At 46.0% G+C, this 22019-nt stretch overlaps 1 protein-coding gene across 1 annotated transcript in view; it reads right to left on the bottom strand.

The window, feature by feature from the left end:
- Nucleotides 1–4004: 4004 nt before the first annotated feature.
- The window catches only part of VTCN1 (V-set domain containing T cell activation inhibitor 1), a 32975-nt gene continuing 14960 nt past the window's right edge, over nt 4005–22019 (bottom strand). Inside the window, exons 2-6 of the mRNA XM_084866405.1 lie at nt 17655–17719; nt 9917–10264; nt 8699–8977; nt 5814–5983; nt 4005–5509 (exon numbers count right to left, since the gene is read on the bottom strand). Coding sequence (XP_084722531.1) covers nt 5859–5983; nt 8699–8977; nt 9917–10264; nt 17655–17719 — 817 coding nt within the window. The 3' untranslated portion in view covers nt 4005–5509; nt 5814–5858. The remainder of the gene's footprint in view (nt 5510–5813; nt 5984–8698; nt 8978–9916; nt 10265–17654; nt 17720–22019) is intronic.

Genomic DNA, 22019 nt, shown 5'->3' with positions numbered 1-22019 from the left:
CCTTTGTCTGGACTGTGTTGGCTTGCCGCAACTCAGAATAGTAAGTCCGTTGAATTCTCTGTGTATCATGGTATCTGGATGCATGCCTGGCCCAAAATTGGAGCCACCAAATAAATACTTGGTGAATGGATGTATGAGCAAATTGAGGCACAGCTAGGCCAAGGCAATGGCCTAAGGTCACACAAGAAGTTACTGGCAGAAGCGGGGCAAGAACCCATGACTTCAGACTCCTACTCTGTTGAGTGGTTTAATATGACACCTTGTCTCTCAGGAGTACTGCTTTTCATCCAGGCACCTGAGTTTCCTGACCTGGGCCTTTTACTTTGAAGGGATCCATTCTGGCCCGTTCCTAGTCACCGTTTTCCCCAGGGCCTACGGGATTCTAAGAGTATGTCTCCCACTCCCTGCTTGGAAGCTTCCCCCACGAAGGCCCTCTTTTATGTGTGCATCTTAGCACTAGACGTGAGCGTGTTTGCACCCCTCCTTGCATGACTTTGGCCAATCATAGATTTTTTTCAGTCTTTAAGAACTGCTAAGAGGATTTTAGTGAGAAGGAAAAAAAAGTAATAAGAGCTATTTTCTGTCCTGAGAGCCCCAGGACAGAAAAGATAGTAATCTACCTCCAGCCCAAAGGCAGACTTACTGCTCAGCATTTAGCTTAGTCACACAGAGCCAAGCTGCCCCTATCCCTCAGCCCTCCTCCTTTGAAGGTTGGACCCACATTGGTTTTATTTTCTATATTTTCACGCTCTGTGGTCTTTTCGTAACATTTAAAATAGTAGCCTGCAGTTTGGGAGGCCATTAGCCAATTCAGTTCCCTTCACAGTATCTACCTGCTGAGCCGTCCTGCGCTGGTTTTCTAGTGTCCTCTGACCTGGTTTGAATTGGTAGCAAGGTTTTCATCGTGTGCCAACTGTTGAAACATTAACCATTCTTGGTCAAATAGCGGGTAGAAAGCAAAGTGGTTCATCTTCTCTGTATGGTTGCCTTGCTATTCATTAGCCCTGCCCAATCCCATGTATTTAAAAAATAGCTCATTTTCGTTAATCCCTTGATATTTGCCAGTATTATGAACTGAACTGTGTCCCCCAAAATTTGTATGCTGAGTCCTAACCCGAAGTATACCTCAGAATGTGACTGTATGTGGAGAGAGGGCTTTTGAAGCCGTAATTAGGGTTAAGTGAAGTAATATGGGTGGACCCTAATCTACCATGACTGGTATCCTTATGAGGAGAGGGATGCCAGGAATGCCTGCGCACAAGGAAAAGGCCGTGTGAGGACACAACAAGCAGGTGGCCATCTGCAAGCTGAGAAGAGAGGCCTCAGGAGAAACCAAACCTACCGACACTTGGGTCTTGGCTCTCCAGTCCCAGAACATGGGGAAATGAATTTCTGTTGCTTAAGTCACCCAATCTATGGTATCTTGTTATGACAATCTTAACAAACTGTTACAGCTAGGCAATGTAATACCTGCTTTTTTATGAACTCTCTCTTTAATGGTCATATTGAGGCAGGCCCTATGGGGACAGGGCCTGCAATAGAACGTTTGCCCAGAGCAGGAACCCTCTTCAGTACACTCAGACCTGGCCCTCAGAACAGAGGACAGGACAATACTCTGGCTCCTAAGCGGATGAGGCGGGGAGAGAATGGCATTTTTGACACGTGTACCTCTATCCTGATTGTGTTTGTGTTACTCTCTGTTCATTATATTAAGAGAGAATAGTAATATCTGAATTTACATCAGTGTAAGTTTTTACAAGGCTCTATCGATTGAACTGATAAGCCCCTTCTGATCATTCACTGTTCTTTTCTTATTTTGTCCTATATTTTGGTCTCCCTCGCTGAGAATCACAGGTTTACACTCTGATACGCCAAGTACCTCTCACTGGTTTGATGTTTTTATATGATATTTTCACTTCATTTCCGTGAAATAAAGGTTTGCCTCTATGGGAGGGCCATACATTAAGCTAATGAAAAAGGTAGTTAATAAATTACCGTCTCATGTGTAGCTAGATGCTAGGGGGCAGTTCTTATTGGGAGGAGGGCAGAGTTTGAAGGAAAGAATGGTAGAAACACTGAGAGTACTCAGGGCCTACAGGAGGTTGATTGGGTCACAGAGGAGAAGATGGGTAAAAGGAACATTGAGAGGAACTGATGACAATAGTCACTTAGCAGGCTGTGACTTGGCTTTTCTGCTGGGAGTACCTACTGCCTCTCAATAGAAACTGCTCTCTCCGTGCTGTCACCCTGTCACACTTCCATCCTCCCCTACCTCAGTGTGATGGGACCTGGACCTACCACTTGAGTCATGTATGGCTACTTGAACCATCTCATCAAAGTTGTATTAAATACATAAGGTCCTGGAATTTTATCTGTCAAAACCTAAATAGTTGTCTCTAAAATAGCACATGAATGGTTACAAATAAAATTTGAAAACTGCAAACATGGGCGGCAAAGACAAAGAAAATAGTCTCAGTCTGCTATTGCTCACAGACTAGATGAACTGAGCACCGCTTTTGTCTTGTTCTAAAGAAGGAGGGATAGAGGACCAAGATACCCATAAAGCTCTCATTTAAAGTCTTATTTAGAGATTTGGGTTAGGGACCTTATCATTGAACATGCTAAAAATACTTCTTAGGCCAGGCAATTCGATTTGGACTGAAGAGATAAGATAATGCTGAAGGTCAACTTTTGACTTTGAGAAGACACAGGTGTATCATTATCTGGGGGAGCCGTGCTTTTCCGCAGACACAGGGCCTCCTGTAGTGATAACCACAGACCCCTCTTCCAGGCTCTGACTTAACTGCTGTGGCCCAGCAGACACATCAGCAAACAAGGCTTCCTGGGCATATCTGCCTGGCCCTCTTTTAAGAGCAACTTCCGAGGACGGCCTGAGCTCCCAGACCTATTTTGTCATCATCTTCAAAGGAGTCCAAGTAGACAGCTGACAGGGACCGTCAACAAGACAGTGTGTGATTTTGTGCTAAATTGCATGTACCAATGAAGGACCGCTCAGAGACAGCTTCGTGGGGGAAAGAATTTTTGCTTGAGGGTAGATAGAAAAGAGAACACACCTAAGGTCCTGTTTTTGAGACTGTTCATTTTCTCTCCTGGCTGCCATACTGAAACTCCTGGAGATGCTGATGTGAAAGGGGATGTAAGACAAGGTCAAAAGGAGCAAGGAGCGCAGGCACATAGTGAGACAGTCTGGATTAGAGCTGCCAGTGGATGTGTGGAGACTTCACCAGCTGGAGGGAGGTTGGGAATTATGTATGTGATTTTGAAGTCACACACAGTGTCTTGAAGTCACTGTGCTGTTAAATCTCATACAACCTGAGCTGTACTGGGCGGGGCTGAGCATGTTATGCTTTCACAGTCTGCTTTCTTGATTTGGTTTCACAATATTTCCTTTGTGCAAAGGGCCTATGGGAATCCGAAAATTACATTTTCTATAGATTTTACTCCTCCACCAACCACCAGTGTGGTTTTGGGCAAGCTATAGAACCTGGAGATAGTCAGTTACCCACACTTCCCCTCTGGGTCTTCATCTGAAAAGTGAAAAGCCCGGGAATGATGATTTTGAGTTTTTTCTTCGGAGATTTGAGAATTTGAAATTCCCGAGTAGTCGAAGCCAGATTTTGTTGACACTCGAGCACTGGGTTTGTCCACCAACATATACCCTTCCACACTTATGTGTGTCAAGCCCACTGTCAGCACTTATTTTCCTAGATGGAGACATGCCAAGTTGGTGAGCCTCATGGAGTTTCTTTAAGAAACTAGACCCAGTGACCTGGCCATGCTCACAGGCCCCTCTCGTGTCCTCCCATTCATTTATCCATTCACTCAACAGACATTCCCTGAACGCCTGTCATAAGCGTGGCACTAAGCTTTAGAACCTGATCTATGACTTTTTATTCATCTTCCCTTACGCTCACTTTCTTGGACAAACCAGACAGGCAACAGTATAGGAAATGTCTATTTAATCATTCTCATGAGTGATCAGAACTATACAATCAAGTTTCCTATAACAAAACGTAATACAGTCGTGGTGGCCCCAAGTGCCGGGGAGGCAGTAGTCAACACGTGCAAGGTGTGGGCAGGGGGCTGGAGACAAAATATTCTTTCCTGTCAAAGCCTCGTTCCTCAGGGCCTCCCTTCGAAAGTTTATGGTCCCTGCTTTCAGATTTCTCTGTGCGCTTCAAGGAAGGCACACGTTTTTATCGTCTTAACTTAAATGTGACGAGGCAGGGTTCTGAGATCTAAATTCAGAGCGGGAGAACTTGAGGTGGAACTCAAGCTGCTCTCTCACATAACTTAATTGGTAGAGAAAACTTAAGGGAAAGGAACTCAGAAGCTCAACAGCTGCAGATAATCCATCAGAAAGTCCTGGTTGCCCCAAACTGAGTTCTGGCTCTCTGGTCTGAGACATCAGCCTACACCACACAGGCTAATGTCTATTTTTAAGAACCTTTCCTATTCCGAGTCAGGGTTTCTTAACCTCAGCATGAGTGACATTCTGGGCTGGATAATGCTTTGTCGTGGGTGGATGGCCTGTGCATCGTAGGGTGCTGAACTCTATTCACTAGATGCCAGTAGCGCCCCTCCCCTCAAAAACCTGACAGCTAAATTCTCCAAACATTTCTCAATGTCCCCGGGTGTTTGCAGAATGAGTCCGCTTGAGTGAGTTTCACGGCTCTAGATGCTGCTGAGACCTGAGGTCCTTGCAGGCTACGCAGGCTGGAAAGCACAAGCCTGTGACCTAGTGGGGACTCAACACCCATGTGGTCATCTAGATGGGAGGCCCTTCTGAGCCCACCTAAGGCTAAAGCCACCTGAGAAGGAATGGGGCGTGTTTGTTTTTGAAAAGAAGGTACTCAGATCATTTAGAAAATGTCACCCAACTACGACTTGGACGTTAAAATGACAGCCACGTCCCATAGTCCTTCTGCGTTTGTCAGATGGGACGAGGTGCCAGGGCACGTCTGGAAGCATCCTAGTGACAAGCGACTCATTTGACCCAGCTCCAGGATGCAGCCACCTCTGTTGTGAAGTGGCAGCTGATTAGTTGCTTCCTGCTGTTTCCACAGAAGTTTAAGGTGGGCATTCTGCACCGGAAACTTTCTGGGAGCGACGTTACAGCAGGGTAACGGAAGATCCAGAGACGAGGAGGAGAGCAGCCCACCCTCTCACTCCCCAAATGGGGGTGGGTAAGGGGAGGTCCCTGAGATATTGGGGGAGGGGGTACACTTGTCTCCACATGCATTTTACTTAGCAGTCTTAACACACTTCTCAAGTTCAGATGAATTATTTTCCCAACTTTGAATACATGTCTTTGAAGATAGATTTATCTTGTTCATATTGGAGTCTTCAGTGGGTTGCCTTTGGCTTCTTTTTGCTTCTTGATCTTTGTATGTTCACTCCAGGCTTTTAGGCATGAATTCATTTCCCCCAAGAAATAGAAAACTAGGTCATATCTTGCGGTGAAATCATTCTGCGGATTCCTGGGATTCTGAAAAAAATAACAGCAACAGGATACCATTACAACCATTCAGCAAACACTTATTGAGAACAGAACCTCTTCCTGCCATGGATTGAGTGTATGTCTTATTCAGGGGTGGCCTCACTTTCTGTATTTTGATGATGTTCTATCAAGGCCACATGGTACCCTCGGTTGCTCAGGGAAAGGAGCTGGCTTGAGTCTCTCCTTCAGGGAGGGGATCATCCTCAGAGATGATGCTGGAGCAGCTTGATCTTGTTAGGAACACAAGCACACACACAATGGACCCTCCCATACCATTCGGGACTCATCTCACCTGCTGTACTAATGACATTGCATGTTTCTGTGTGGCCAAGGCACGTTATTTTAGGACCAGGTGAGAGGAGAGAGGTAGGAGTACCCAGCCGATGGCAAAGAAAGAAGGGCCACACAGCGAGGCCTTCGAGTCCAGCAGCTCTAGGTGACTCCGCCTTTTGATCTCAGAGTCTGTAAAGGGAGAGAACAAGTTCAGGGTCAGAGAGGGGAAGCTGCATACCTTCTTCACGTGGCTGGTTAGCAAGGAAAAGTACTGGCAAACAGCAAGTTCCTATTTTAGTATATGTGCTGCCGAAGCGAGCACAGCAAGTTCCTAATACAACCCGTTCCCAACTGGGGGGCAACTTTGTACCCCACTATCCATTTTTCCTTTCTTCAAAGCAAGCTCTATTCCATGGTTCACTCCAGTCAGCACGCAGCCCAATGAAAAATGATACCAATAAAGAGATAATAATTGGTGACCAAATAAAGAATGGGCTGTACAAATAGCCATGGCCAGTCCTTGGTTTCAGACACATTTTTTCCCCCTCTCGGCAGTGACCTTTACAGGTTCTGGGATGCTCGCTTTCTTGACATCATTGCAAAGTGATGAGAAAGTATTGTTCTCATTTTGAAGTGGGAAAGAGAAGTGAAGAAATTAAATTACTCTGTTTTTTTCCCTCGACAGTCCACTCTCATTTAGTTCGTTTTGGCTCTTACTAGCTGTGTGACTTTAGTTAATGTATGTGTGTTTCCATTTCTTCGTCTATAAAGGAGGACTAAAATAATAATAACCTATTTCTTAGGAGGATTAATGAGTTAATACATTAAAGAACGTGGGACGTACCTGGCACATACGTAAGTTCTCAATAAGTATTAGCTGTAAAAACAACGGCAATCCTGCTCTAGCCCAATTCATAAATATTACTTCCATTAAGTTGATCATTTCCAAATCCATATCCTTATTCTGAATTTGGTCGAGTTTTACATCGGGATTCACAGTTGCTACTGGGTCAGTTAAAAACATAGTTAATGAGTAAATGTTTGAACACCTACTGTTGGGGTTCAAAGGAGCCCAATAAGCAATGGCCCTTCTTACAGCTGAGTTCTGAGTCAGTTAAAGAGTGGGACAAAAAGAGTGAGGCAATTGGGAGACCAAAATATCACTTTGATTGCTAATCAGTCTGATACCAGATGGAGCTTTGTCTGCTCAGAAGGGAGCTGCAGCCCTGGCATCTCCGGGACAGGCAGCACCAGCCCTGGGCAGGCTTCCCCCGCCAAGCGGATCGCACAAGTAAAAAATGGATGGCTGGGGAGAGCAGAGTAGAAATGATACTTCCTGAGGGTGGCTAGAGAGATAAGAAAAAAGAAGGAGCTGAGCCTCTCAAATCTAGCTTCTTTTAATAAACTTACGCATCAGATAAATGAGTAACTTGTGCTTCTCTGATGAGGCATGAAAGAGGGGCGGACAGAGAGGCGAGAAGGGTGAGATTGGTGGGCATCTCTTCTCATGAAGGGAAGTATGTGGAATAGGGATGGACCGTTCTCCCAAAACCCCTCATTTGCTGGGTCAGGTGCTAACCCAGAAAACAATGGGAACTTTTAACTCAACATCTCTAAAACCCTTATCTTTTTTTTCTAAACTGTTGCTTCTGTATTTTAATTGTTTGTTGGCAGTGTTATTAACCTCCTAAGCACACAGGGTAGAAGTATCACGCCCATTTGACTTGCTCTTTCTCTTCTCCTTCACATTTGTGTCTCTAAGGCCTGTAGATTATTTTCTTTGCTAGCTTTTGATTCTTCCCTTTTCTTTCCCATTGCCACTGTCCCCATTAAGACCCTCATAATTTCTCCTTTGGACATCGACATAGGCTCCTGACTTCATGCCTTCCTGTTCTATCAAAACCATTCTTTTGCCCTGGATGGTGTGGCTCAGTTGGTTGAGCATTGTCCCATACACTGAAAGGTGACCGGTTTAATACCCAGTCAGGGCACATACCCAGGTTGCAGGTTCGATTCCCAGTCAGATGGATACAGGAGGCATCCTATCGATGTTGCTCTCCCTCTCCCTCCCTCTCTCTCTCTCAAAAATCAATAAAACTATTGTAAAGTAAATAAGGTATACCTATGAAAACCTATGGAATGAGATAAAATATTTGCAAATCATATGTCTGATAAATGTTTCCTATCCAGGATGCAAAAGAATTCCTACAACTCACTCAAATTGAATTTAATTTAGCCTCAAGAGGGATGGTTTTAAAAGTTATAATTCGGTCTGTGCATTTCTTCGATGCCAGCTCATCCCTAGGTTTTGTATGCACTAAAGCACTGAAGGGAGACCCCAGTGCTGGGCTCCTTGGGTCTGGGTCTTCTCAGCCTGGGAGGCCAGTTCAAACTAGAGCTGTCAGGTAATCCTAGTCACGTTAGTGGGAACATGAGCTGACCAAGAAGAGAAGGGCTGAATAAGACTAAGGCAGACTCTAAGACCTTTCGTCTTCAGATCGAAAGCCTTTTCAAAGGCAGGCTAGAACCAAACCATTGTTGGGGGACTTGGCATATAGCTCACTAGCTGAATATATCAGATGTCAAGTAATCATCACATTCCACTGCTTCACCAAAGCAGTCCTGCTGAGTTAGGGCCTCAGAACCCTAAACACCGCTCTCTAAGCAGTCAGAAGATTTATGAGAGGAAGCTTAGTTGCCATCTTTGACCTATTATGCCATAAATATTGTTTTGTATTAGTCTTCTTATGTAGTGTCATCCCAACTGGAATGTTGATCTAGGTCTCCGTGAGGAGAACTCCAGAGCTTTCTGTGCCCTCATACATGATATATCAGTTATAGAAATTATATTTTAATTTAATTCTCACCCCAATAAACCCATACGAAAAGCATGAAGGGACCCACCTGTCACTTTGATATCCCCTGTGGCTTTGGCGATGCTGTTCTCAATCATACAGGAGTATGTGTTGTTGATGGTGACATTGTAGAGTACAGAGATAACCTTCATGGTCACATTCTCCGAATCCAGCTCAAAGCTGGTATTGGAGACTTCTGAGAAGTTGGTTCTTCGGTCAACTTGGGATGTCCAGACCACTGTGGGCTGGGGGAACCACCGGGGAGCCTCACATCGAAAGCTCTCTGAGCTGGCATTATAGTCCACATCCATCTCTGGGATGCTGAAGGCTGCAGGGTTGAAGGTCAGAAAGGGCTGATGTCAAGGTCAGAAAGAGAAGACAATATAGCCTTTGAAGTACTAGGTCTTAAATACCCCGGGATTTCTATCATTGAGGTGGCTCAAAACTTCACGTCCCCAGTGGGCTCTCTGTGTATGGCCCATTGTACTGTAGATGCAAACAATAATCTGCTCATGATATTATTGTACATCATACAATTCTGGCCATATCACAAACTTCACAGACATAAGTTCTAGGTTTCATTGTTACAACAGGCAAATTCTCCAAGTGAGAGGAGTTCTGGCGATTACAAAAAAAGTTTATCCATTAGAGAAATTAGGTGTTCCTTCCTGAACTTTATATCTTTTTGCTACCTGGAGAAAATAGTTAGGGGAGGGAGAGAGAGAAGGAAGAAACAGTCTCTACCACTGTCACTACAATATATTATTTTATTTTATTTTATTTTTTAAAAAAATATATTTTTAATTGATTTTTCACAGAGAGGAAGAGAGAGGGATAGAGAGTTAGAAACATCGATGAGAGAGAATCATCGATCAGCTGCCTCTTGCACAGCCCCTACTGGGGACGTGCCCGCAACCAAGGTACATGCCCTTGCCCGGAATCGAACCTGGGACCTTTCAGTCCGCAGGCAGATGCTCTATCCACTGAGCCAAACCGGTCCCGGCTACAATATATTATTTAAATAATATATGTGGAAATTCAGAAGAAGCTAGGGTTCAGAACAAAAGATTTTAAGACCTAATATAATGGGCTACTTTTGGAGTTGGTGTGGGCCTTGGACAGCAATGATGGTTGCTAACAGACTTGGAGGGTTTTGTCTGATATTAATCACTCATGAACGTAAAAGCATTATGTTTCATCAGCTAACCGCTCTTTAGCCTCAAATAGCTTTTGGCCCTCTCTTTCTCTCTGCCTAAAAATAACTTACCTCCAGTTTTATACTCAAGGTTAGCATTCCCCCTGCCTTTGGAAGTGATGATGTAACAGGTATAGGTGCCAGCATCTGTGAGTTGCACATTTTTCAGCCTCAGAGAAGCATTGCCAACTCTCACTTGGTCAGCAAACACCGCTGTCCGGCCTCTGAACATCTCATTCTGGTCTGACAGGTCATCTTTGCCTTCTTTGAACTCGTGGACCAAGCCCATGACACCTTCCTTTAGCCACTGAATCACGATGTCAGAGAGCCTGATGTCAGGTTCGAAAGTGCAGCTCAGGATTCCATCCTCCCCGATGTTCCCAGCCGAGGTGAGAGTCGTGACTGAGATGGAGTGTGTGCCTGCAATTTAGGAATCAGGGGTCAGTGCCAAGGGAATTGGGACTCCTGTCACCAAACCCTTCATTACCAAAAGCCACACAGAGACTTCTGTCATAAATTAGAAAGACAGAAGGGCAGGGAAGGCATAGGAAAGAAGACATAAGATGGGTAGAAAGAGCAGGTAGACATAGTTTGTTTTTATAGCTACAGCGATCTAAAATAAACAATAGCTTTTTGGGACCAAGTAACGCAATCCTGGGGAGACAATGAGAGGAGAACATATTGGATTTGGGGTTTAAAGATGAGAACTCAAGTCCTGGCACTGCTGTTCAGTATCTTCGTGACCTTGAATAAGTCCTGTAACCTCTCTGGTTGCAGAGAATAGAGGTAATGATATATCTATCTTGCCTAACTTAAAGGGTTCCCGTAAGGATCAAATCAAATGATTATGAACTTGACTTGAAAATTGTAATTACACATATAAGGTATTGTTTATTCTTAGTTAACCAGAAATGGTGTAGGAGTGAAACCTCATGTTAACCAAATGTGACTAGGAATCCTGAAGAATGCTAGATTCTAAGGCGCTGTTACTTTTATCTCCATTTGAATGATGAAGGAGCTAAGCAGAGAGAAGATAAGTGACTCGGTCAAGGTTATAGTGCCAGCAATGGCATAGTGAAGAATGGTACTTAATTAAATTATTTTTTGGCCTAAGATAGAAGATATCCCCTCCTCTCCAAACACACCACCAATAGTATGAATCACGCTGCCTGATGTGTCCACTCCCTTTTCTGCGCTTGCCCAGCCGACAGCCCACTCAGTCTATGAAGGACTGACCGGATCTTCTTTCTGCACTGGGGCTGCTGGCTGGGGACGCCTGTAGGACTGAGTTAATGAAATGAATCTTCTTGAGAAGCTCCTTCTGGGTTATGGAGGCGAGGATGAATCTTTGAGCCCAAGAGGACAGTGGGCCAGACACAAAAAGTAGGGGGAGGGAGAAAGACCATGAAAGAAAGATGAAGAGAGAGCCCCCATCCCCAGAGGTGTCTTAGAGCCTGAGGATTTTCAGGTCAAGTTCCATCCCAATCTCTGAGTATCCTTTAATACCTTATATTAAAATGGTCTTCACTAACCTCCCTAAAGCCTGAAAAATATGTGCTGAGCTCTTTCCAGCTTCCTTATTGCTATGCCTTCCTCTTATCTCTGCCTCCATCCAGTATATTTTACATGCATTAGTCTAATCGCTAGAGCTTAAAGAATAATATGAACATGTTAGTTTCATGATCATTAGTCTTCTATGGCTCCCAAGGACTGTGGAGTCAAGGTCAGCCTACCCAGCATGACCTTCAGACCTAAATACTGCATGGCACATAGGAAATTCTCATTAACTGTTACCTTTCCACCCTCATTTCCCACTGCATTCTTTCATAGTCTATATTATCTGTTCACATCAAGTGATTTATTGATTTTTCTGCTTTCAATGGAAAAATAAACAAGCATACTTGGTATTTTTCAAATGTCAGCGGTAACATTATGAACATAAGGATATTCTCTCTTGCCCACAGGCGTTGGAATTGTCTAGTTGGGCCCTAGGCAATGGATGAGGGACAGACATGAGAAGCTAAGTTAGATGGGTTTGTATTAGAAAGAACAGAGAGCTACTGATGGAAGAAAAATGATAAGTAGCCCTAACCAGTTTGGCTCAGTGGATAGAGTGTTGGCCTGCAGACTGAAGGGTCTCAGGTTTGATTCCCATCAAGGGCATGTACCTTGGTTGTGGCACATCCCCAGTAGGGGGTGTGCAGGAGGCAGCCGATCAATGTTTCTCTCTCATCGATGTTTCTAACTCTCTATTCCTCTCCCTTTCTTTCTGTAAAAAATAAATAAATAAATAAATAAATAAATAAATATCAATAAAATATATTTTAAAAAAATGATAAGTAAAAAAGGCAGAGGAAACACAGGTGCACAGGCTGGGTTGGGGGATGTTTGGAGTCTTAGACTACAGGGGATAGAGCAGGAACTGCTGCCATGCATGGCCACGCAGGTGGGAGGTTTGGGAGAGAAGTCATGAGAGAGGATGGTGCGAAGTTTTGCTGTGTGATATGAGTGCCAAACACCCCTTCCCCCGCCTTGGCACTGCTTTAAAGATTTAACTTGTTTTCAATGATTTTTTTTTACTCAACAGACTAATATCCCACACATCCCAGGCTAGTACTGGTTATGCCAATTATGCTGTTATCTTCACTCCCCTGTTCATCTTGTACTTCCAATTCATAGTTCCCTCCTCTCTTAGCAGCAGCTAGCCATCCACGTTCTGCTTATAGTCAAGGCTGTTCAGACGGCAGCCCTCACAAAAACCCTCCTTCGATCTACCAAGACAGAATGAGTAGACTCTCTCTTTCCTCTCCCTGAACGCTTTCCTGTGCCTCTATCACAGCAGCTGTCTCCCCTCTACCTTGTCTCTGGTTTCTAGCTGATACTAAGCTGTAGGCTTTCCAAGGGCATAAACTGTTGAAATCGTATGTGTAATTCCCATACTGCTGTGGTGATTAATTTTGCATGTCGCCTTTCCTGGGCCACAGAGCGCTCAGACTTTTTGTCAGATCCTTTGGGTGTGTCAGTGAGGATGTTTCCGGGTGAGAGTAATATTTGAATGAATAAACGGAGCAAAGCTGACCACCCTCCCTCTGATGGAAGCCTTAGAGATGGGCCACGTGGGGCCTGAGGGTTCTTCTCCGCCTCAAGAACTTTAAGAAAATAAACTTCTGCCATTTAAGCGCCAGGTCTATGGTATTTTGTTATGACAGCCTGAGCAAAAAATAGGTATTTGTTTAGTGAATGAATACATGAATGGAAGTCAGAAGAAAGCAAGGGACTGTTGAATAGTTCTATCCAAAATGATGTTAGGAGTGAGGAATATTTGGCAGGATTACCACATCTAAATTTGGGGCAAATGTGAGCCAGTGAAAAAGAAAGCAATGAGCCTGGCTGGTGTGGCTCTGTGGTTGAGCATTGATCTATGAACCAGGAGATCATGGTTTGATTCCTGGGCAGGGCGGTTCGATTCCTGGGCAGGGCACATGCCCGGGTTGTGGGCTTGATCCCCAATGTGGGGTGTGCAGAAGGCAGTTGATCAGTGATTCTCTCTCATCATTGATGTTTTTATCTCTCTCTCCCTCTCCCTTCCTCTCAAATAAATTATATGTATATGTATATGTACACATATGAATATGTATATATATGAATATATATTTATATTTAAAAGCAATGAAAATATATAGAGATTCTCAATAAAACCATAAGGCAAATGTAACTATATTAGAACAAAGGTAAATTTGACTGTACTTTATAAAGTGCCATTAAAGTTGATTTGAAAAATCACTGTTCAGGAAAGATACATAATTAGCACAGTTTATGGAGAGAATGAAATGGTAATGACATATCTTAGTTCGGTAATTGTGTTACCGAATTAACTGTAATGTGTTGGCCTGGAGCCCACGGTGGAGGACTTGTTGAACTCTCTCTTGGAGAACTTAATGAGCAAAAGTAGCAGCCGTGGGAGCCCCAGCGACCACTGTGGGCTCCTGACCAGTTAAGGCTGCATTGCAGACCTGGCAGATGGAATGAGTGTAATGTTGATTAAACCCCACCCTCCATATATCAAATCAAGAGGAGGAATAAAGGCCCGTGAGATCTTAAAACACCATGAGGACCAAGCCATTGTTTTGTACCCAGAAAGCAATTAATAAATACTTATTTGTTAGCTGAATAAATGATGATAAAAAGGGATAAAATAACATTTAATATGCTAACAACAGGGAATAAATATTGCTTCTCACAAAAATAAATTTATATACATACTTGCAAACAAATACTAACTCAAGGAGCTGTGCTCTAGGAAACATAGACTGGTCTGATATGACTCTCCAGGCCTTAGACCCACCAGGGGCTAGCTCTTGGGTGATTTGGTGAACCACAGGGCTGTAGGGGATGAATTAAAAGCAGCTATTTTTAAAAAAAACATGTTTTCATTGATTTTTAAAGAGAGAAACATCAATAATGAGAGAATCTGCTTCCTGTATGCCCCCTACTGGGTATCGAGCCCTCAACCCCGGACATGTGTCCCAAGCAGGAATCTCACCGTGACCTTCTGGCTCATGGGTCAACATTCAACCACCAAGCTATCCTGGCTGGACAGAGCAGCTATCGATTAATAGAGAATTCTGTTAATTTAAACAGGCACGTATTCTAAGGATTTAATTGGCCTCTAAGAGCCCATCAAATTCCTTTCAAGTTGGAAGACCAGTCACTTACTGAAAATGAATGACTGTCACAGGGGAGCAAGTGAAATCTGAGCACTATTCAGTTGCCCTCTGATGTAGGAGCAGGCATCTCTGGGAAAATGAGGTTTCAGGTAACACAAGGCAAGGATTCTTTACAGAAACGATGATTCTGGGATGCCCAACAACACTGGATAAAACCTGAAAAATGAACTTCCCTCTGAAAGGACTCAGTAAGACAGGTTCTGTAGCGTCCAGTAGCAGAGAGCGGATACTGGAAGCCTTCAGCAGATGGTCACTCAGCATCTGCTGGAACCCAGCTGTCCAGATGGACGCCACGGCACATGGCTTAAAGGTGGAAACACATACACATACGCCTGTGCCAGTGGAGTATGTGAGTCCCACTCTTGCCAGAGAAGAGGGCAGGGTTGGTGGTAGCAAGTGCTTCTGTGAGAAGAAACTAGAAAGGATTCTGGGCCGGACTAGATAAAGGCACACGGTAGGGAAGTGGGAGCAGAGCATAGTGTCTGAGAACAAGGCGCAGATATCAGTCTGTCTGGGTTCAAATCCCAGCTCTGCCCCTTACTTGCGCAAGATTTCTAACTTAATTTTTATTGATTTTTTACAGAGAGGAAAGGAGAAAGATAGAGAGCTAGAAACGTCGATGAGAGAGAAACATCAACCAGCTGCCTCCTGCACACCCCCTACTGGGGATGTGCCCGTAACCAATGTACATGCCCTTAACCGGAATCGAACCGGGATCTTTCAGTCCGCAGACCGACGCTCTACCACGGAGCCAAACTGGTTTCTGCAATTTTCTAACTTCTTTATCCCATAGCTTTTCACCTATAAAATGGGGATGTTTAAAAACAGTAGTTCCCTCGATGGTCTAAATCAGGGGTCTTCAAACTTTTTAAAGTGGGGGCCAGATCACGGTCCCTCAGAGAGCTGGAGGGCCAGACTATATGAACTACTAATTCCTACTGTAACACCTCGGCTGCGCTCACTGCCCAAAAAACCTGGCGGGCCGGATCAGACTCCCCTGGGGGCTGCATGTGGCCCGCGGGCCGTAGTTTGAAGATCCCTGGAATGATACCACGCAGGTAAAGAGCTTCCTACGGTACCTGATTTGCCACGTGTTAAACCTTCAGTCGTGGTATTGATTAACTATTATTAGCTAGAATCATTTGGAAGGATGGCAGATGAGAGTACCAGGAGGAAAGAAACAGTTTACTAAGTACTTACAGTCGCTCATGGTAAGCCTGATAAAACCATGGGAGGGAAGATGATCATTTTGTGAATGAGGATAAGGAGGCTCTGTGGGACTAAATGGCTTTCCTAAAGCCCTTTAAGTAGCGAGCAGTAGAGCTAGTGACAAGCTGCATCTTATCCGGTGCTAAGCCTGTGCTCTTCCTCCCACGTTTTCCTGATATCTAGGGCCACACTGAGATAGGTAGAGAGCCTCCTCACCTCTTATAAATATAGAAACAATTAAAAACTATAACACAAGTATAAGAAAAGCCAATAGCTGTTCATTTTCTCAGATGACCACAATTAAAAAAAAATATCCAAACAGTTTGTTGAATGCTCCTGTTTTGGTGCCATAAGCACATCCCTGACTGGCTTACTGAGTAACGTTTGCCCAGTGTCCAGAGATGGAGAATTTGTGTCCTGTGGCTTCCTGCTCTGGCCTCCCTAACTTCAGAGGGGGCCTGGCCTGCCTTGGTGTGGCCAGGACATTGTGCAAGTCTCAGGAGGTGGTATATGAATGCACCAATACCAACAAACTGAATAGCACTGATGGTGTCACCATAAATAATAATAGCAGCCACCTATTCCACACATGCCAGGCACTGTGCAAATACTTGTCATTTAGTCCCCACAACTACTCTGACTGCCTTACCCGTGAGGAAACTGCCTGGAAAGTTAAGGTATACCCAAATGGACACACACCACTGGCGCCAGACCAGAGATTAGAGCATCTCTGTCTGATTGCTAGCTCTCCCACCACACAGAGCTGCCCCAAGCCATCCAGTGAGCGAGTGAGCGATGATAGCACAGGGACCAGGCAGGGTCAGGGGCCTCTCCCCTGCCGCTCCCTCCTTAAACGGCCACCCGGGCTGGCAGCACACCCACAGTGGAGAAGAGTGACAGAGAAAAGGCTGCTGAAACTATAAAGTTCTGAAGTGACAGCTCTGGCCACAGACTGAGCTCACTGTGTTGGCCTGAGTCAGACAGCTGCAGGGAAATAGGAATAAAGCACTCGCCTCAGCGCAGACAGCTGCTGGCCAGCTCACCCAGTGTCTTAATTAATGTGGCTTAAGTAACAGATGCTTTTGAGACACAGAAGAGGAAGAAAAAGACAGTTCCCAGCAGCTGCCAGCAGATAGCTGCCTTCCGAAACGCACCATCCATGCTTCCTATGTGACACTACCGTACATGGAAGGACAGCCATAGCCAGTCTTCTGTTTTCCTGAGGCCCCTGTGTGCAAAGACTTGATGTTCTTTTTAAAAAAATAATTTTATTGATTTTTTACAGAGAGGAAGAGAGAGGGATAGAGAGTTAGAAACATTGATGATAGAGAATCATTGATCAGCTGCCTCTTGCACACCCCCTACTGGGTATGTGCCCACAACCAAGGTACATGCCCTCGACCGGAATCAAACCTAGGACCCTTCAGTCCGCAGGTCAACGCTCTATCCACTGAGCCAAACCGGTTTCAGCAAGACTTGATATTCTTTAACAAGCCAGCTGAGGCTTCATTGCAAAGGAATCATCCACCCAGGCCAGCCATTGGTAGAGAGGCTCAGCCCTGCAGCACTTCACCTGTGACCCCAGAACCCCCGAGCGCTGTCTGATAGAGAGAACACTGATAAACGTCCCATTTGGTTCTCTCAACCACCTGGTGATGCAGACACTGCTCCCTCCACCCTGTAAACAGGGAAACTGAGGCCCACAGAGGTGGGTGACTAATGCGGAGAACACAGTCAACAAGGAGGAGGCCCACCTCTCTACTCTGAGGCTTTCTGGGTCCAGGACCCGCACTCTTTCCCTTCTGCTACACTGAGTGGCTGGGGGCTCCATGGTGAGGGGTGAATGGCTAGTGGTGATGCAGGAAATCACGTACCTGAAATACCAAAACCGATGATAAGGGCAATTGCTCCAGCCAACACAATGATGATGCTAATAATGCTAGGGAGAGATAGAGAAACAGGAAGTTATTTAATTCCGTGTGACGTGCTGATTTGCAACCTGGGTTCATATCTGTCGTAAGAGGTGCTGCCTAACGCCCCTCAACTTTCCCTTCAACACATCCCTAGCAATGGGCACCTTAGGAAGGCATCTCAGCAATTCTTCCCCGTCCCCCTGAGGCACGAGGTAGGTTAAAGGAGTGACCCTTTCATTTGACTGTTGTAGCCTCTTTCAGACCAGGGAAGACCACGCCCAAAGAATGCTGGGACAAGACTGACCGTATGTCTGCAGTGCAGGTGCCACCTGGGGAGCGCTGGCCACACCCAGCCCACCCTGAGCATTGCTGCCCATCCTGTTTCATCTCCTCCCATAGACTTCAAACTTTGACCGCGGTCTCGTTCCCTTTGTACTCACTATTCCCTAGTCCACTGCGCCCCATAGGTCCTCAGCGGGACCTTATTTCCTCTTATTAACAATTAATACATAAAGGTTAGAAAATACAAATAAGCAACTATTCCATCAGCCGGGCATAACCACTGTTTACGTCTTACTATGTCTCCTGCCAATTTTCAGTGACCAGATTAACAAATGACATCTGGGAAGCAAACAAGGAAGTATAGCTTACATTTACCGAGTGCTAGAATTATGTTGCAGAAGTGTCCTAGGCACCATCTGTGGTCTATATCACTTATCCACACGCCAACCCATGAGGTAAACAGAGTTATCAGCTCCATTTCACCGACGAGGCATGACAGGGAGGTGAAGCATCTCCCTAAGTTCACACGGTTGGAAATTGGCAGAGCTCCGATCGGACTCTCTCTGGAATCTGCACTTGACTATTTCCTACACCGTCTCTCAAGGGTGGGGTGTGTCGCTCCTCTCTGGTCAGGGGCACCCAGGGGCCACCAGCTTTAGCCGGGGAGAGTGACAGGAGGTGCGCGTCAGAGCTGGCGTGTGGCGGAGCAGTTCCTGAGAAACTTGCCCATCGCTGCCCACCCTGGCGTATACATAGGTCATCAGGCCGGTGTCCCCAGCCACACCCTCTCGCTGCTGGCAACCCACAAGCCCACACCCACACGGATGTTACTCAGCAGGCAGGACAAAAGAAAGGCACACGGAGGCAAAGAACGATGCCATAGAGAGGAGGGGAAGCGCGGGCATTTTACTTCCTGCCCTGAATAGGATTGTTGTACCCAGCTCCCATCGCTCAGGGATGGGCCCCCAGGGAGAAACATCAGATGCACAAGGAACAGTTTGGGTAAACAGACCCCCTGGAGGTCAGGCCCTCATGAGGTACAGCCAGAGGGGCAGCACTTGAAGAAGCAGAATGGAGCTTTTAACACCAGGGCATCTGCAATTGATCCCAAGAGGAGACCGCATATGACTGCTGCAGCCTCCGTTCTCACTGGACCGCGTGTATGAGAACAGCTAGACGACCTCACTGCAAGAGGCCTTGTCTGGCTCTCTCAGCCACTGAGTTAGGCAACAGACTTGCATTTGTGACCCTGGGATGGACCTGCCTTGGGGAAATGACTTCAACCCTCTGAGACTCAGTTTCTTGATCTTTAAAATGAGAATAAGAGTGATTCCTGCTTTACCTGCTATAAAGGTGTGATGGGTTGACATGTGTCTCTTTCCCCAAATTCTTACTTTGAAGTTCTAACCCCCAAGTGCCTCAGAAAGTGGCTTGACTTGGAAATAGGTTTGTTGCAGATGTAATTAGTTAAGATGAGGTCATGCTGGAGTAGTGTGGGCCCCTGACCCAATATGATGGGTTTCTTGTAAAAAGGGGAGACTTGGACACAGACATGCACACACAGGGAGAACACCATGTGAAGAGGAAGGCAGAGATTTGGAAGTCAAGGGACACCAAAGATGGCTGGCAGGTCACCAAAAGCCAGGGGACGGGCATGGGACAGATGCTCCCTCACGGCCCAGGCGACACCCGGACTGCTGGTCTCCAGGACGGCAAGACAGCAGATTTCTGTTGGTTAAGCCTCCCAGTTGGCAGCACCTTGTTACAGCAGCGCCAGCAAACTCATACAGGAGGGCTGCTTTAAGGTCTAATGAAGTAGTTGACAGTGAATGTTGATGATCCCAAAGGGCTATTCATTTATTACTTTTTATTATTAAAAAAGCTGAGTTGGCTCTGGCCAGGTAGCTCAGTTGGTTAGAATGTCACCCCGATATGGGAGGTTGCAGGGTTGTGTGCGGGAGGCAACCAACCGGTGTGCCTCTCTCACATTGATCCCCTGCCAGGGCACACACAGGAATCAACGACTGAATGCGTAAATAAGTGGAACAACAAACTGATGCCTCTCTCTAGCTCTCTCTCTCTCTCAAATCAATTAAAAAAATTTAAAAGAGCTTAATTGCACCTACCTGATTGAATTTATTAGGAAAAGCTAATGACTTAAACCTGGAGAATAATCCAACTGAGAATAATAAAAGTATCTTAGTATTTTGAGACATCAAAGTAGCAGGTTCCAGCCTCGGTGCTCAGGGTTCACATGCGTTTGAATCATCCAGTCCTGTCACCTCCTTCCTTTCTCTTTCGTCCCCTCCCTGCGCCTGCTCACCCCATGCCTCCCCAGCATTCGTGCACCACTCCTGTCAGTTACCCCTGCGTGCAGTCTGTCCACATCGCCAGGGTCAGCAGTGACTTCAGAATTTCTCTGTGGCAGTAGCGTAGGGGCAACAGCCTCGTTGACAGTGGGAAGTGGGGTGATCACTGAGGCTTCCGGACCCAGCCTGCACCGTTCCAGGCTCAGCACCACCACTTACTAATGGAGGGGCCTCAACTTCCGGTCTTGTGAAGATGGAATCAACACATTTTAACAAATCACTTAGCACAGTGCCCGGCACGTAAGTGTCTGTAAGTGTTAGCTACTCTCATTCTTGCTTCTCTGCTACAGTTACTTAACAAGCACATGTTTCTAATGGACCGTGTGTTTCCTCAGTGGGACGGATGTATTGTGGGGACTGCCCTGTGGGTCAGCTACTGAGCTATTGGCAAGAATGATCACAATCCTGGTGATCATGGTAGTCCTCGTGGTAGTCTGGAAGCTTCCAGTGCCCTTCCTTTTTTCCTCCTGATAAGACTCCACTCTGTGATGTCGTCCACAGGGTCTTTCAAAGGGGTTCTCGTCCTCTCTCTCCAGACTGTCTCTCCCCACACTTCCCCCAGGGTCCCCCTGGCATCCTGCACTCCAGCCGTGTTAATCAACATAGACCCCACCCCCACCACAGATACGCTGCCCCTCCACTCCCCCCCCCCCCGCCTCTCTGTGGGGGGCTGGACAGCAAGGACACGGAGCGGATATCTGCACATTTGCCGGTAGGAATGGGATAGTGGAGGTGGGAGCTCCTCTCCCACCCCAGACCCACGGTCCCCCTGCTGTGGAGGCAGAACCCCCTCTGTCAGCAGGTTCCCTGTCTGAGCAGGATCACCCTGAGCTTTGTTCTGAACCGCCGTTCCCTCGGGGAACCGCTCGACCTGCAGAACCTTGGAAAGCGAAGCAGCAACTATCAGAGCAGCTAAATTAAGTAATTCCTGCTGCTGATGAATTTTTTAAAACGATGAATAAAATATTTCACATAAGGTGTTCTTACACTGCTTCTTGGTTTTCGCTTCCCCAGCATAATTTCCAGTAACTACGCTATAGGAAATTTTTAATGCAAAGCGAAGCCTTCCAACCACTGCGTTGGTATTCACAGGGCACCGTTGTCACTCTGCGCAGAAGGGCCCAGACATGAGTCAGGGCTTCTGGAGGGTTTGTTCACATAGCGAGTACTTATTAGTGCTTTCCATGCGAAAGATACTGCGTGGGCAAAGGGGAGGAGGCACGGGGAACAAGCAAACAAGCGCCTGCCCTCAGGAATTAGAGTGCAATTGAGGTAACACACACACACACACACACACACACGCACGCACATAGAGCGTCCACAGACACACGCACACGCACACACATGCCACTGTAATAGCACAAGACAGAATGCGGTCGGGGCTTCAGTAAAGAGAGGAGCATGTTATCACAGGAATTCAAAGAAAGGAAAGAGACAGGCATTCTTCAGGGATATATTTAATATTTAGCAATTCATGCTGCTACGTCCTCTCTCCAAAGCAGACACACAGAGAACAGCGTATTCTGCCGCACTGGACCGGGCAGCACCAAGCAGCACATGTTAGTGCTCTGGGCTGGGAAGAGGTGCTTTCCAGGGATACGGAGCTCAGAGTCACCAGCCAGGGACCAGCCTTGCACCCCAGGCTCTGCCCCACGAGTGGCCCTTCTCGTTTCCT

This window comes from Pipistrellus hanaki (assembly GCF_964339955.1).
Source record: "Pipistrellus hanaki genome assembly, chromosome: 18".
NCBI classification, from domain to species: Eukaryota; Metazoa; Chordata; class Mammalia; order Chiroptera; family Vespertilionidae; genus Pipistrellus; species Pipistrellus hanaki.
This window is presented reverse-complemented; position numbering and strand designations above follow the sequence as displayed.